Genomic DNA, 12,841 nt, shown 5'->3' on the forward strand with positions numbered 1-12,841 from the left:
TCCAAGGACGCCTGACAGATGTCAGTCAGAAGAAAGCAACAGACAAGGAGAGAAGGAAGACTGACACCAGGAACAGGGCCACATGATGCTGACATTAGGGGCCACATCATACCAAGCTCCAACACCTCATCCAGCTAGGGATGCAGCATGCAGTGTAAAGAATGGAGGCTCTACTAAATGCCCCACGTGATAAATAATCTACAGCCGGACCCCACAATACAGTATAAATAATACTCCCCCCGTGTGATATATAATCTACAGCCGGACCCCACAATACAGTATAAATAATACTCCCCCCGTGTGATATATAATCTACAGCCGGACCCCACAATACAGTATAAATAATACTCCCCCCCGTGTGATATATAATCTACAGCCGGACCCCACAATACAGTATAAATAATACTCCCCCCGTGTGATATATAATCTACAGCCGGACCCCACAATACAGTATAAATAATACTCCCCCCGTGTGATATATAATCTACAGCCGGACCCCACAATACAGTATAAATAATACTCCCCCCGTGTGATATATAATCTACAGCCGGACCCCACAATACAGTATAAATAATACTCCCCCCGTGTGATATATAATCTACAGCCGGACCCCACAATACAGTATAAATAATACTCCCCCCGTGTGATATATAATCTACAGCCGGACCACACAATACAGTATAAATAATACTCCCCCCGTGTGATATATAATCTACAGCCGGACCCCACAATACAGTATAAATATTACCCCCCCCGTGTGATATATAATCTACAGCCGGACCCCACAATACAGTATAAATATTACTCCCCCGTGTGATATATAATCTACAGCCGGACCCCACAATACCGTATAAATATTACTCCCCCCGTGTGATATATAATCTACAGCTGGACCCCACAATACAGTATAAATATTACTCCCCCCCCCCTGTGTGATATATAATCTACAGCCAGACCCCACAATACAGTATAAATATTATCCCCCTGTGTGATATATAATCTACAGCCGGACCCCACAATACAGTATAAATAATACTCCCTCATTGTGATATATAATCTACAGCCGGACCCCACAATACAGTATAAATAATACTCCCCCCGTGTGATATATAATCTACAGCCGGACCCCACAATACAGTATAAATAATACTCCCCCCATGTGATATATAATCTACAGCCGGACCCCACAATACAGTATAAATAATACTCCCCCCATGTGATATATAATCTACAGCTGGACCCCACAATACAGTATAAATATTACTCCCCCCCCCTGTGTGATATATAATCTACAGCCAGACCCCACAATACAGTATAAATATTATCCCCCTGTGTGATATATAATCTACAGCCGGACCCCACAATACAGTATAAATAATACTCCCTCATTGTGATATATAATCTACAGCCGGACCCCACAATACAGTATAAATAATACTCCCCCCGTGTGATATATAATCTACAGCCGGACCCCACAATACAGTATAAATAATACTCCCCCCGTGTGATATATAATCTACAGCCGGACCCCACAATACAGTATAAATAATACTCCCCCCGTGTGATATATAATCTACAGCTGGACCCCACAATACAGTATAAATAATACTCCCCCCGTGTGATATATAATCTACAGCCGGACCCCACAATACAGTATAAATAATACTCCCCCTCAGTGTGATATATAATCTACAGCCGGACCACACAATACAGTATAAATAATACTCCCCCCATGTGATATATAATCTACAGCCGGACCCCACAATACAGTATAAATATTACCCCCCCCCGTGTGATATATAATCTACAGCCGGACCCCACAATACAGTATAAATATTACTCCCCCGTGTGATATATAATCTACAGCCGGACCCCACAATACCGTATAAATATTACTCCCCCCGTGTGATATATAATCTACAGCTGGACCCCACAATACAGTATAAATATTACTCCCCCCCCCCTGTGTGATATATAATCTACAGCCAGACCCCATAATACAGTATAAATATTATCCCCCTGTGTGATATATAATCTACAGCCGGACCCCACAATACAGTATAAATAATACTCCCTCATTGTGATATATAATCTACAGCCGGACCCCACAATACAGTATAAATAATACTCCCCCCGTGTGATATATAATCTACAGCCGGACCCCACAATACAGTATAAATAATACTCCCCCCATGTGATATATAATCTACAGCCGGACCCCACAATACAGTATAAATAATACTCCCCCCATGTGATATATAATCTACAGCCGGACCCCACAATACAGTATAAATAATACTCCCCCCGTGTGGTATATAATCTACAGCCGGACCCCACAATACAGTATAAATATTACTCCCCCATGTGTGATATATAATCTACAGCCGGACCACACAATACAGTATAAATATTATCCCCCCTGTGTGATATATAATCTACAGCTGGACCCCACAATACAGTATAAATATTACTCCTCCCCGTGTGATATATAATCTACAGCCGGACCCCACAATACAGTATAAATAATACTCCCCCCTGTGTGATATATAATCTACAGCCGGACCCCACAATACAGTATAAATATTACTCCCCCATGTGTGATATATAATCTACAGCCGGACCACACAATACAGTATAAATATTATCCCCCCTGTGTGATATATAATCTACAGCTGGACCCCACAATACAGTATAAATATTACTCCTCCCCGTGTGATATATAATCTACAGCCGGACCCCACAATACAGTATAAATAATACTCCCCCCTGTGTGATATATAATCTACAGCCGGACCCCACAATACAGTATAAATATTACTCCCCCTGTGTGATATATAATCTACAGCCGGACCCCACAATACAGTATAAATATTATCCCCCCTGTGTGATATATAATCTACAACCGGACCCCACAATACAGTATAAATATTATCCCCCCTGTGTGATATATAATCTACAGCCGGACCCCACAATACAGTATAAATATTACTCCCCCATGTGTGATATATAATCTACAGCCGGACCTCACAATACAGTATAAATATTACTCCCCCCTGTGTGATATATAATCTACAGCCGGACCCCACAATACAGTATAAATATTATCCCCCCTGTGTGATATATAATCTACAGCCGGACCACACAATACAGTATAAATATTACTCCCCCATGTGTGATATATAATCTACAGCCGGACCCCACAATACAGTATAAATATTATCCCCCCTGTGTGATATATAATCTACAGCCGGACCCCACAATACAGTATAAATATTATCCCCCCTGTGTGATATATAATCTACAGCCGGACCCCACAATACAGTATAAATATTACTCCCCCATGTGTGATATATAATCTACAGCCGGACCCCACAATACAGTATAAATATTATCCCCCCTGTGTGATATATAATCTACAGCCGGACCCCACAATACAGTATAAATATTATCCCCCCTGTGTGATATATAATCTACAGCCGGACCCCACAATACAGTATAAATATTACTCTCCCCCTGTGTGATATATAATCTACAGCCGGACCCCACAATACAGTATAAATACTACTCCCCCCTGTGTATATCTACAGCCGGACCCCACAATACAGTATAAATATTACTCCCCAGTGTGATATATAATCTACAGTCGGACCCCACAATACAATATAAATATTACCCCCCCGTGTGATATATAATCTACAGCCGGACCCCACAATACAGTATAAATATTATCCCCCCTGTGTGATATATAATCTACAGCCGGACCACACAATACAGTATAAATATTATCCCCCCTGTGTGATATATAATCTACAGCCGAACCCCACAATGCAGTATAAATATTACTCCCCCCCTGTGTGATATATAATCCACAGCTGGACCCCACAATACAGTATAAATATTATCCCCCCTGTGTGATATATAATCTACAGCCGGACCCCACAATACAGTATAAATATTATCCCCCCTGTGTGATATATAATCTACAACCGGACCCCACAATACAGTATAAATATTATCCCCCCTGTGTGATATATAATCTACAGCCGGACCCCACAATACAGTATAAATATTACTCCCCCTGTGTGATATATAATCTACAACCGGACCCCACAATACAGTATAAATATTATCCCCCCTGTGTGATATATAATCTACAGCTGAACCCCACAATACAGTATAAATATTACTCCCCCTGTGTGATATATAATCTACAGCCGGACCCCACAATACAGTATAAATATTATCCCCCCTGTGTGATATATAATCTACAGCCGGACCCCACAATACAGTATAAATATTACTCCCCCATGTGTGATATATAATCTACAGCCAGACCACACAATACAGTATAAATATTATCCCCCCTGTGTGATATATAATCTACAGCCGGACCCCACAATACAGTATAAATATTACTCCCCCCCGTGTGATATAAAATCTACAGCCGGACCCCACAATACAGTATAAATATTACCCCCCCCCCCCGTGTGATATATAATCTACAGCCGGACCCCACAATACAGTATAAATATTACTCCCCCCCGTGTATATCTACAGCCGGACCCCACAATACAGTATAAATATTACTCCCCCCCCCCGTGTGATATATAATCTACAGCCGGACCCCACAATACAGTATAAATATTACTCCCCCCCCGTGTATATCTACAGCCGGACCCCACAATACAGTATAAATATTACTCCCCCCACTGTGTGATATATAATCTACAGCCGGACCCCACAAGACAGTATAAATATTATCCCCCCGTGTGATATATAATCTACAGCCGGACCCCACAATACAGTATAAATATTACTCCCCCCCCCCCGTGTATATCTACAGCCGGACCCCACAATACAGTATAAATATTACTCCCCCCCCCCAGTGTGATATATAATCTACAGCCGGACCCCACAAGACAGTATAAATATTATCCCCCCCTGTATATCTACAGCCGGACCCCACAGTATAAATATTACCCCACGTGGTCGGTACACCCCTCCCCCCGTTGAGATATTTTGGGGTCATGTGACGGTTGGGTTGGTGAATAGTGAGATTGTAGATAGATCTGATCTGCACAATCATCAGCACAGATATAATATCCCCTGCAGCGTTATGACCGCCCGCGCCCCTCCCCCACCGCAGGCCCCGGGAGGCCTCTAGGGGCCCTGGGAACCTCACAGCTGTACTACAGTGAGCGCCCACCCCCCCAGCGAGTGCCCACCCCACCAGCGCACAGGACCAGCCATCTCACAGCGGCCATAATAATGGAGGCAATGAAGGAGAAAAGAGCCACAGGATTAACCCCCAACGTCCAGGAGGGAAGAGTCACCGAGAGGAGCAGCTATTCCCAGCACCAGAACACCCGGAAACATGGACAACACCGGCACAACACACGTACGACAGCAGACGCACCACACACGTACTACAGCGGACGCGTCACACACGTACGACACCGGGCGCGCCACACACGTACGACACCGGGCACGTCACACACGTACGACAGCGGACGCGCCACACACATACGACACCGGGCGCACCACACACGTACGACACTGGGCGCGTCACACACATAAGACAGCGGACGCACCACACACGTACGACACCAGGCGCGTCACACACGTACGACACCAGGCGCGTCACACACGTACGACACCAGGCAGATCACACACGTACGACACCAGGCGAGTCACGCACGTACGACACCAGGCGCGTCACACACGTACGACACCAGGCGCGTCACACACGTACGACAGCAGACGCGTCACACAAGTACGACAGCGGGCGCACGACACATGTACGACAGCGTGCGCACCACACACGTACGACAGCAGACGTGTCACACACGTACGACATCGGGAGCGTCACACACGTACGACAGAAGACGCGTCATACACGTACGACAGCAGACGCGTCACACAAGTACGACAGCGGGCGCACCACACACGTACGACAGCAGGCAGATCACACACGTACGACACCGGGCGAGTCACACACGTACGACAGCGGGCGCACCACACACGTACAACAGCAGGCAGATCACACACGTACGACACCGGGCGAGTCACACACGTATGACAGCGGACGCATCACACAATTACGACAGCAGACGCGCCACACACGTACGACAGCAGACGCGCCACACACGTACGACAGCAGACGCGCCACACACGTACGACAGCAGACGCGCCACACGCGTACGACAGCGGACGCGCCACACACGTACGACAGCAGACGAGCCACACACGTACGACAGCAGACGAGCCACACACGTACGACACCTGGCGCGCCACACACGTACGACAGTGGGCATCACACACGTACGACAGCGGACGCACCACACACGTACGACACAAGGCAAATCACACACGTACAACAGCGGACGCACCACACACGTACGACAGCGGGCGCGTCACACACGTACGACACCAGGCGCGTCACACACGTACGACAGCAGACGCGTCACACACGTACGACAGCGGGCGCACCACACACGTACGACAGCAGATGCGTCACACACGTACGACATCGGGCGCGTCACACACGTACGACAGCGGACGCGTCATACACGTACGACAGCAGACGCGTCACACACGTACGACAGAGGGCGCACCACACACGTACGACAGCAGGCAGATCACACACGTACGACAGCGGGCGAGTCACACACGTACGACAGAGGACGCGCCACACACGTACGACAGCGGGCGAGTCACACACGTACGACAGCGGACGCTCCACACACGTACGACAGCGGACGCGCCACACACGTACGACAGCGGACGCGCCACACACGTACGACAGCGGACGCGCCACACACGTACGACAGCGGACGCGCCACACACGTACGACAGCGGACGCGCCACACACGTACGACAGCGGACGCGCCACACACGTACGACAGCGGGCGCGTCACACACGTACGACAGCGGGCGCGTCACACACGTACGACAGCGGGCGCGTCACACACGTACGACACCGGGCGCGTCACACACGTACGACAGCAGACGCGTCACACACGTACGACAGCGGGCGCACCACACACGTACGACAGCAGATGCGTCACACACGTACGACATCGGGCGCGTCACACACGTACGACAGCGGACGCGTCATACACGTACGACAGCAGACGCGTCACACACGTACGACAGAGGGCGCACCACACACGTACGACAGCAGGCAGATCACACACGTACGACACAAGGCGAGTCACACACGTACGACAGCGGGCGAGTCACACACGTACGACAGAGGACGCGCCACACACGTACGACAGCGGGCGAGTCACACACGTACGACAGCGGACGCGCCACACACGTACGACAGCGGACGCGCCACACACGTACGACAGCGGACGCGCCACACACGTACGACAGCGGGCGCGCCACACACGTACGACAGCGGGCGCGCCACACACGTACGACAGCGGGCGCGTCACACACGTACGACAGCGGGCGCGTCACACACGTACGACAGCGGGCGCGTCACAAACGTACGACACCGGGCGCGTCACACACGTACGACAGCAGACGCGTCACACACGTACGACAGCGGGCGCACCACACACGTACGACAGCAGATGCGTCACACACGTACGACATCGGGCGCACCACACACGTACGACAGCAGGCAGATCACACACGTACGACACAAGGCGAGTCACACACGTACGACAGCTGGCGAGTCACACACGTACGACGGCGGACGCGCCACACACGTACGACGGCGGACGCGCCACACACGTACGACGGAGGACGCGCCACACACGTACGACGGCGGACGCGCCACACACGTACGACGGCGGACGCGCCACACACGTACGACGGCGGACGCGCCACACACGTACGACGGCGGACGCGCCACACACGTACGACGGCGGACGAGCCACACACGTACGACGGCGGACGAGCCACACACGTACGACAGCGGACGAGCCACACACGTACGACAGCGGGCGCGCCACACACGTACGACAGCGGGCGCGTCACACACGTACGACAGCGGGCGCGCCACACACGTACGACAGCGGGCGCGTCACACACGTACGATAGCGGACAAACCACACACGTACGACAGCGGACGCACTACACACGTACGACAGCGGTCGCTCCACACACGTACGACAGCGGACGCGCCACACACGTACGACAGCGGTTGAGCCACAAACGTACGACAGCGGACGCGCCACACACGTACGACAGCGGGCGCGTCACACACATACAGATACACATTATACGCACATAACACCCAGATATGGGGCAACACACATATATTACACACATCAGTGACACCTCAGGGCCTCCTCCTAATCATCCTCCCTTTGCTCTTTCTCCTCCTGCTCTTCCTACCCCCTGTCCTTCCTCCTCTCCCTGCTCGTTTTCCTCCTATTGTTCTTCCTCCTACTGTTCTTCCTCTTCTTCCTCCTTCTGCTCTTCCTCCTCCCAAATTTTCCTTCTTCTGCTCTTCCTCACCCTATTCTTCCTCTCCATTCTGCCTCCTTCTGCTCTTCCTCACCGTGTTCTTCCTCCTATTCTTCCTCTCCATTCTGTCTCCTTCTGCTCTTCCTCCCCTTGTCCCCACTGGCAGATCACATACACACACACAGAGACACTGGGCACATTATATGCACATAACACCCAGACATGAGGCAACATACATATATTACACACATCAGTGACACCTCGGGGCCTCCTCCTATTCACCCTCCCTTTTCTCTTCTCCCTCCTGCTCTTCCTCCTCCCCTGTTCTTCCTCCTCCCCCTGTTCTTCCTCCCCATTTTTCCTCCTTCTGCTCTTCCTCCTCCCAATTCTTCCTCCTTCTGCTCTTCCTCCTCCTGTTCTTCCTCTCCATTCTGCCTCCTTCTGCTCTTCCTCCCCTTCTTCCTCTTCCCCCTTTTCACGTACAACATCGTGCGCATCACACACAAACGACAACGGGCAGATCACATACACACACACACACACACACACACACACACACACACAGACACTGGGAACATTAGATGCACATAACACCCAGACATGGGGCAACACACATATATTACACACATCAGTGACACCTCGAGATCTCCTTCTATACATCCTCACCCTGCCCTTTCCCCTCCTGCTTTTCCTTCTCCTGTTCTTCCTCCCTGTTTTCCTCCCCTGTCCTTCCTTCTTCCTCTCAGTTCTTCGTCCTACTGTTCTCCGTCCCACTGCTCTTCCTCCCCCTGCTCTTCCTGCCTCCACTGTTCTTCCTTCTGTTCATCCTCCCGCTGTTCCTCCCCATTCTTCCTCCCCCTGCTCTTCCTTTTATTCCTCCCCATTATTCCTCCTCCTGCTCTTTCTCCCCTTGTTCTTCCTCCTCCTGTTCTTCCTCCTCCCCCTGGTCTTCCTGCTCCTCTACTTCCTACTCCTGTTCTTCTTCCCCCTGTTCGTCCTCCCCTTGTTCTTCCTCCTTTTCTTCTTCCTCCTGTTCTTCTTCCTCCTCCCCGTTCTTCTTTATCCTGTTCTTCCACCTCCCCCTGGTCTTCCTCCCCCTCCTCCTCTTTTTCCTCCTCCTGTTCTTCCTCCCCTGCTCTTCCTCTCCTTGTTCTTCCTCCTCCACCTGTTCTTCCTCCTCCTCTTCCTCCCCGTTCTTCTTCCTCCTGCTCTTCTTCCTCCTCTTCCCCCCTGCTCTTCCTCTTGTTCTTCCTCCCGTATTTAAGCCTCTTCCTTTCCCTTTTCTTTCTCCTGTTCATCCCCTTGTTCTTCCTCCTCTTCTTACTCCAGTTCTTCTTCTTCCTCCTGTTCTTTCTAATGCTCCTCTACCTCCTGCTCTTCGTCCCGTTTTTCCACCTCTTCCTTACACTGTTCTTCTTCCTCCTCCTCTTCCTCCACGTGTTCTTCCTCCCCTTATTCTCCCCCTGCTCTTCCTCCCCGTTATTCCTTCTCCTCTTCTTCCTCATGCATTTCCTCCTCCAGTTCTTCCTCTTCCTGCTCTTCCTCCTCCTCCTTCCTCACCTTGTTCTTCATCTTCCTGCTCTTCCTACCCCTGTTCTTCCTCCTCTTCCTCCCCTTGTTCTTCCTCCTCTTTCCCTTTTTCTTCCTCTTCCTCGTCTTCTTCCTCCTTCTGTTCTTCCTCGTCTTCTTCCTCCTCCCCTTCTTCCTCCTCCTGTTCTTCCACCTTCCTCCCTGTAGCGCCTACTGTGGCCCCTCCATCCTTTGTTCTTCCTCCTCCTGTTCTTCCTCCTCTTCCTCCCCCTGTTCTTCTTCCTTCTGTTCTTCCTCCTCCTTTTCTTCCTCTTTCTGGTCTTCCTCCCCTTGTTCTTCCTCCTCCTGTTCTTCCTCCCCTAGTTCTTCCTCCCCTAGTTCTTCAACCTTCCTCCTCCTGCTCTTCCTCCCCATGTTCTTCCTGTTCCTGCTCTTCCTCCTCCTGTTCTTCCTCCTTGTTCTTCCTCCTTCCTCATCCTGCTCTTCCTCCCCTTGTTCTTCCCCTTCCTGCTCTTCCTCCCCTTGATCTTCCTCCTGTTCTTCCTCCCCGTGTTCTTCCTTCTCCTCCTTGTCTTCCTCCCCCTGCTCTTTATCCCCTTAGTCTTCCTTCCCTTGTTCTTCCTCCTTCCTCCCTGTTGCAACCCTTCTGGCCCCTCCGCCCCTTGTTCTTCCTCCCCCTGTTCTTCCTCCCTTTGTTCTTCCTCCCCCTTCTGTTCGTCCTTCTTCCTCCCCTTGTTCTTCCTCCTCCTGCTCTTCCTCATGTTCCTCCCCCTTCTGTTCTTCCTCCCCTTGTTCTTCCTCTTCTTCTTCCTCCTCTTCTTCCTCCCTTCCTCTTCCTCCCCTTGTTCTTCCTCCTTCTGTTCTTCCTTCTCCTCCTTTTCTTCCTCCCCTTGTTCTTCCTCCTTCCTCCCTGTAGCTCACCCTGTGGCCCCTTGTTCTTCCTCTCCCTTTGTTCCTCCCCCTGTTCTTCCTTCTGTTCTTTCTCCTCCTCCCCCTTCTGTTTGTCCTCCCCTTATTCTTCCTCCTTTTCTTCTTCCTCCCCCTGCTCTTCTTTCTCCTGTTCTTCCTCCCCCTCCTCTTCCTCCCCCTCCTCTTCTTCCTTCTCCTGCTCTTCCTCTCCTTGTTCTTCCTCCCCCTCCTGTTCTTCCTCCTCCTCTTCCTCCCCCTGTTCTTCTTCCTCCTCCTCCTCTTCCCCCCCGCTCTTCCTCCTGTTCTTCCTCCCCTGTTTTTCCTTTTTTCCTCCTCTTCCTTCCCCTGCTCTTCCTCCCCTTGTTCTATCTCCTCTTCCTGCGCTTTCTCTCCTTGTTCTTCCTCCTCTTCTTCTTCTTCCTCCCCCACCTGTTCTTCCTTCCCCTGTTCTTCTCCCCCCCCTTCCTCCTGTTCTTCCTACCCTGTTTTTCCTCCTCTTCCTTCCCCTGCTCTTCCTCCCCTTGTTCTACCTCCTCTTCCTGCGCTTTCTCTCCTTGTTCTTCCTCCTCTTCTTCTTCTTCCTCCCCCACCTGTTCTTCCTTCCCTTGTTCTTCTTCCTCCCCCTCCCCCCCTTCCTCCTGTTCTTCCTACCCTGTTTTTCCTCCTCTTCCTTCCCCTGCTCTTCCTCCCCTTGTTCTACCTCCTCTTCCTGCGCTTTCTCTCCTTGTTCTTCCTCCTCTTCTTCCTCCCCCTGTAGCGCCCCCTGTGGCCCCTCCGCACATCACACCAGAGCCGCCGCACTCTCCGCCGCTCCGACTCCCGGTGTCCGGTACTACATCCCCCATCATTCCCGGCCTTGTCACCGTGACCCGGTCCTGTCACCACCCCCATCATCCCTACATCACCTCCGTGTCCCCGATACTACGACCCCCGTCATCCCCGGATGATTATCTCCAGGTCCCGGGTACCACAACCCCCTTCCTCCTCGCACCCTGACACCAGCACTCTCATCCTCCCGCTGCCTGTCACATACACGGGGGCGGATGATGATGGTGATGATGGTGGTTGTCGTCTCACCAGCGGCTGCATCTCGGAGTGCACGGTGGGCACCTGGAAGCGGTCTATCTCCTCCATCATGGTGGGGCCGGGCTCTGCGGCTGGTGCTGAGGCTGAGGAGCAGGAGGACGGGGCGGAGGAGGAGCGGCAGAGGCGGCGGCTATGTCATCCTCCTCACACTGACTGCTCGGCTCTGCTTCCGGCTCCGGAGCCCTGCTGCAATATTCAGCAGCTGGGCGGGGCCGGGCGGGGCCTTCATTAATATTCAGGAGCCAGGTGCGGGAACACCAGAAGTAGCGGCACAGAGGGCGGGGCTGCGTCATTAATAATAACTAGATGGGCGGAGCCAACAAATGACAGCTCCTACATATGAATGAGCGGGTGTGGAGGGGCGGGGCCGGCCTGACAGTCAGTGCGGGGCGTGTGCATGACGTCATCGGCCGCTGTTGTCATGGCGTCAGTGTGTGATGAAGAGATGTGAGGCCAGCGACCGCTATCTGTGCGGAGACCCCCGGACACGTCAGAGACCCCCGGAGACAGCAAAGACCCCCGGAGACGGCAGAGACCCCCGGAGACAGCAGAGACCCCCGGAGACAGCAGAGACCCCCAGACACGGCGGAGAGCCCCAGACACGGCAGAGACCCTAGGACACGGTAGAGACCCCAGGACACGGCAGAGACCCCAGGATACGGCAGAGACCCCAGGATACGGCAGAGACCCCCAGGACCCAGCAGATACTCCGGACATGGCAGAAACCCCCGGACACGGGAGAGACCCCAGGACACGGCAGAGACCCCAGGACACGGCAGAGACCCCAGGATACGGCAGAGACCCCCAGGACCCAGCAGATACTCCGGACATGGCAGAAACCCCCGGACACGGGAGAGACCCCAGGACACGGCAGAGACCCCCAGCACACGGC

General features: G+C 52.0%; 1 protein-coding gene across 3 annotated transcripts in view; it reads right to left on the reverse strand.

The window, feature by feature from the left end:
* Nucleotides 1-12,143, reverse strand: part of FAM219A (family with sequence similarity 219 member A) — a 191,622-nt gene extending 179,479 nt beyond the window's left edge. For 2 of the 3 annotated variants that reach the window (XM_073682646.1, XM_073682637.1), the window contains exon 1: nt 11,941-12,143. In XM_073682646.1, coding sequence (XP_073538747.1) covers nt 11,941-12,000 — 60 coding nt within the window. In that variant the 5' untranslated portion in view covers nt 12,001-12,143. The remainder of the gene's footprint in view (nt 1-11,940) is intronic. The other variant, XM_073682657.1, reaches the window with a different exon arrangement.
* Between the last annotated feature and the right edge of the window lie 698 nt (nt 12,144-12,841).

The sequence above is a fragment of the Phyllobates terribilis genome, unplaced genomic scaffold, assembly GCF_046119375.1.
Source record: "Phyllobates terribilis strain yellow unplaced genomic scaffold, ASM4611937v1 Scaffold_1__5_contigs__length_1240528914, whole genome shotgun sequence".
NCBI lineage: Eukaryota > Metazoa > Chordata > Amphibia > Anura > Dendrobatidae > Phyllobates > Phyllobates terribilis.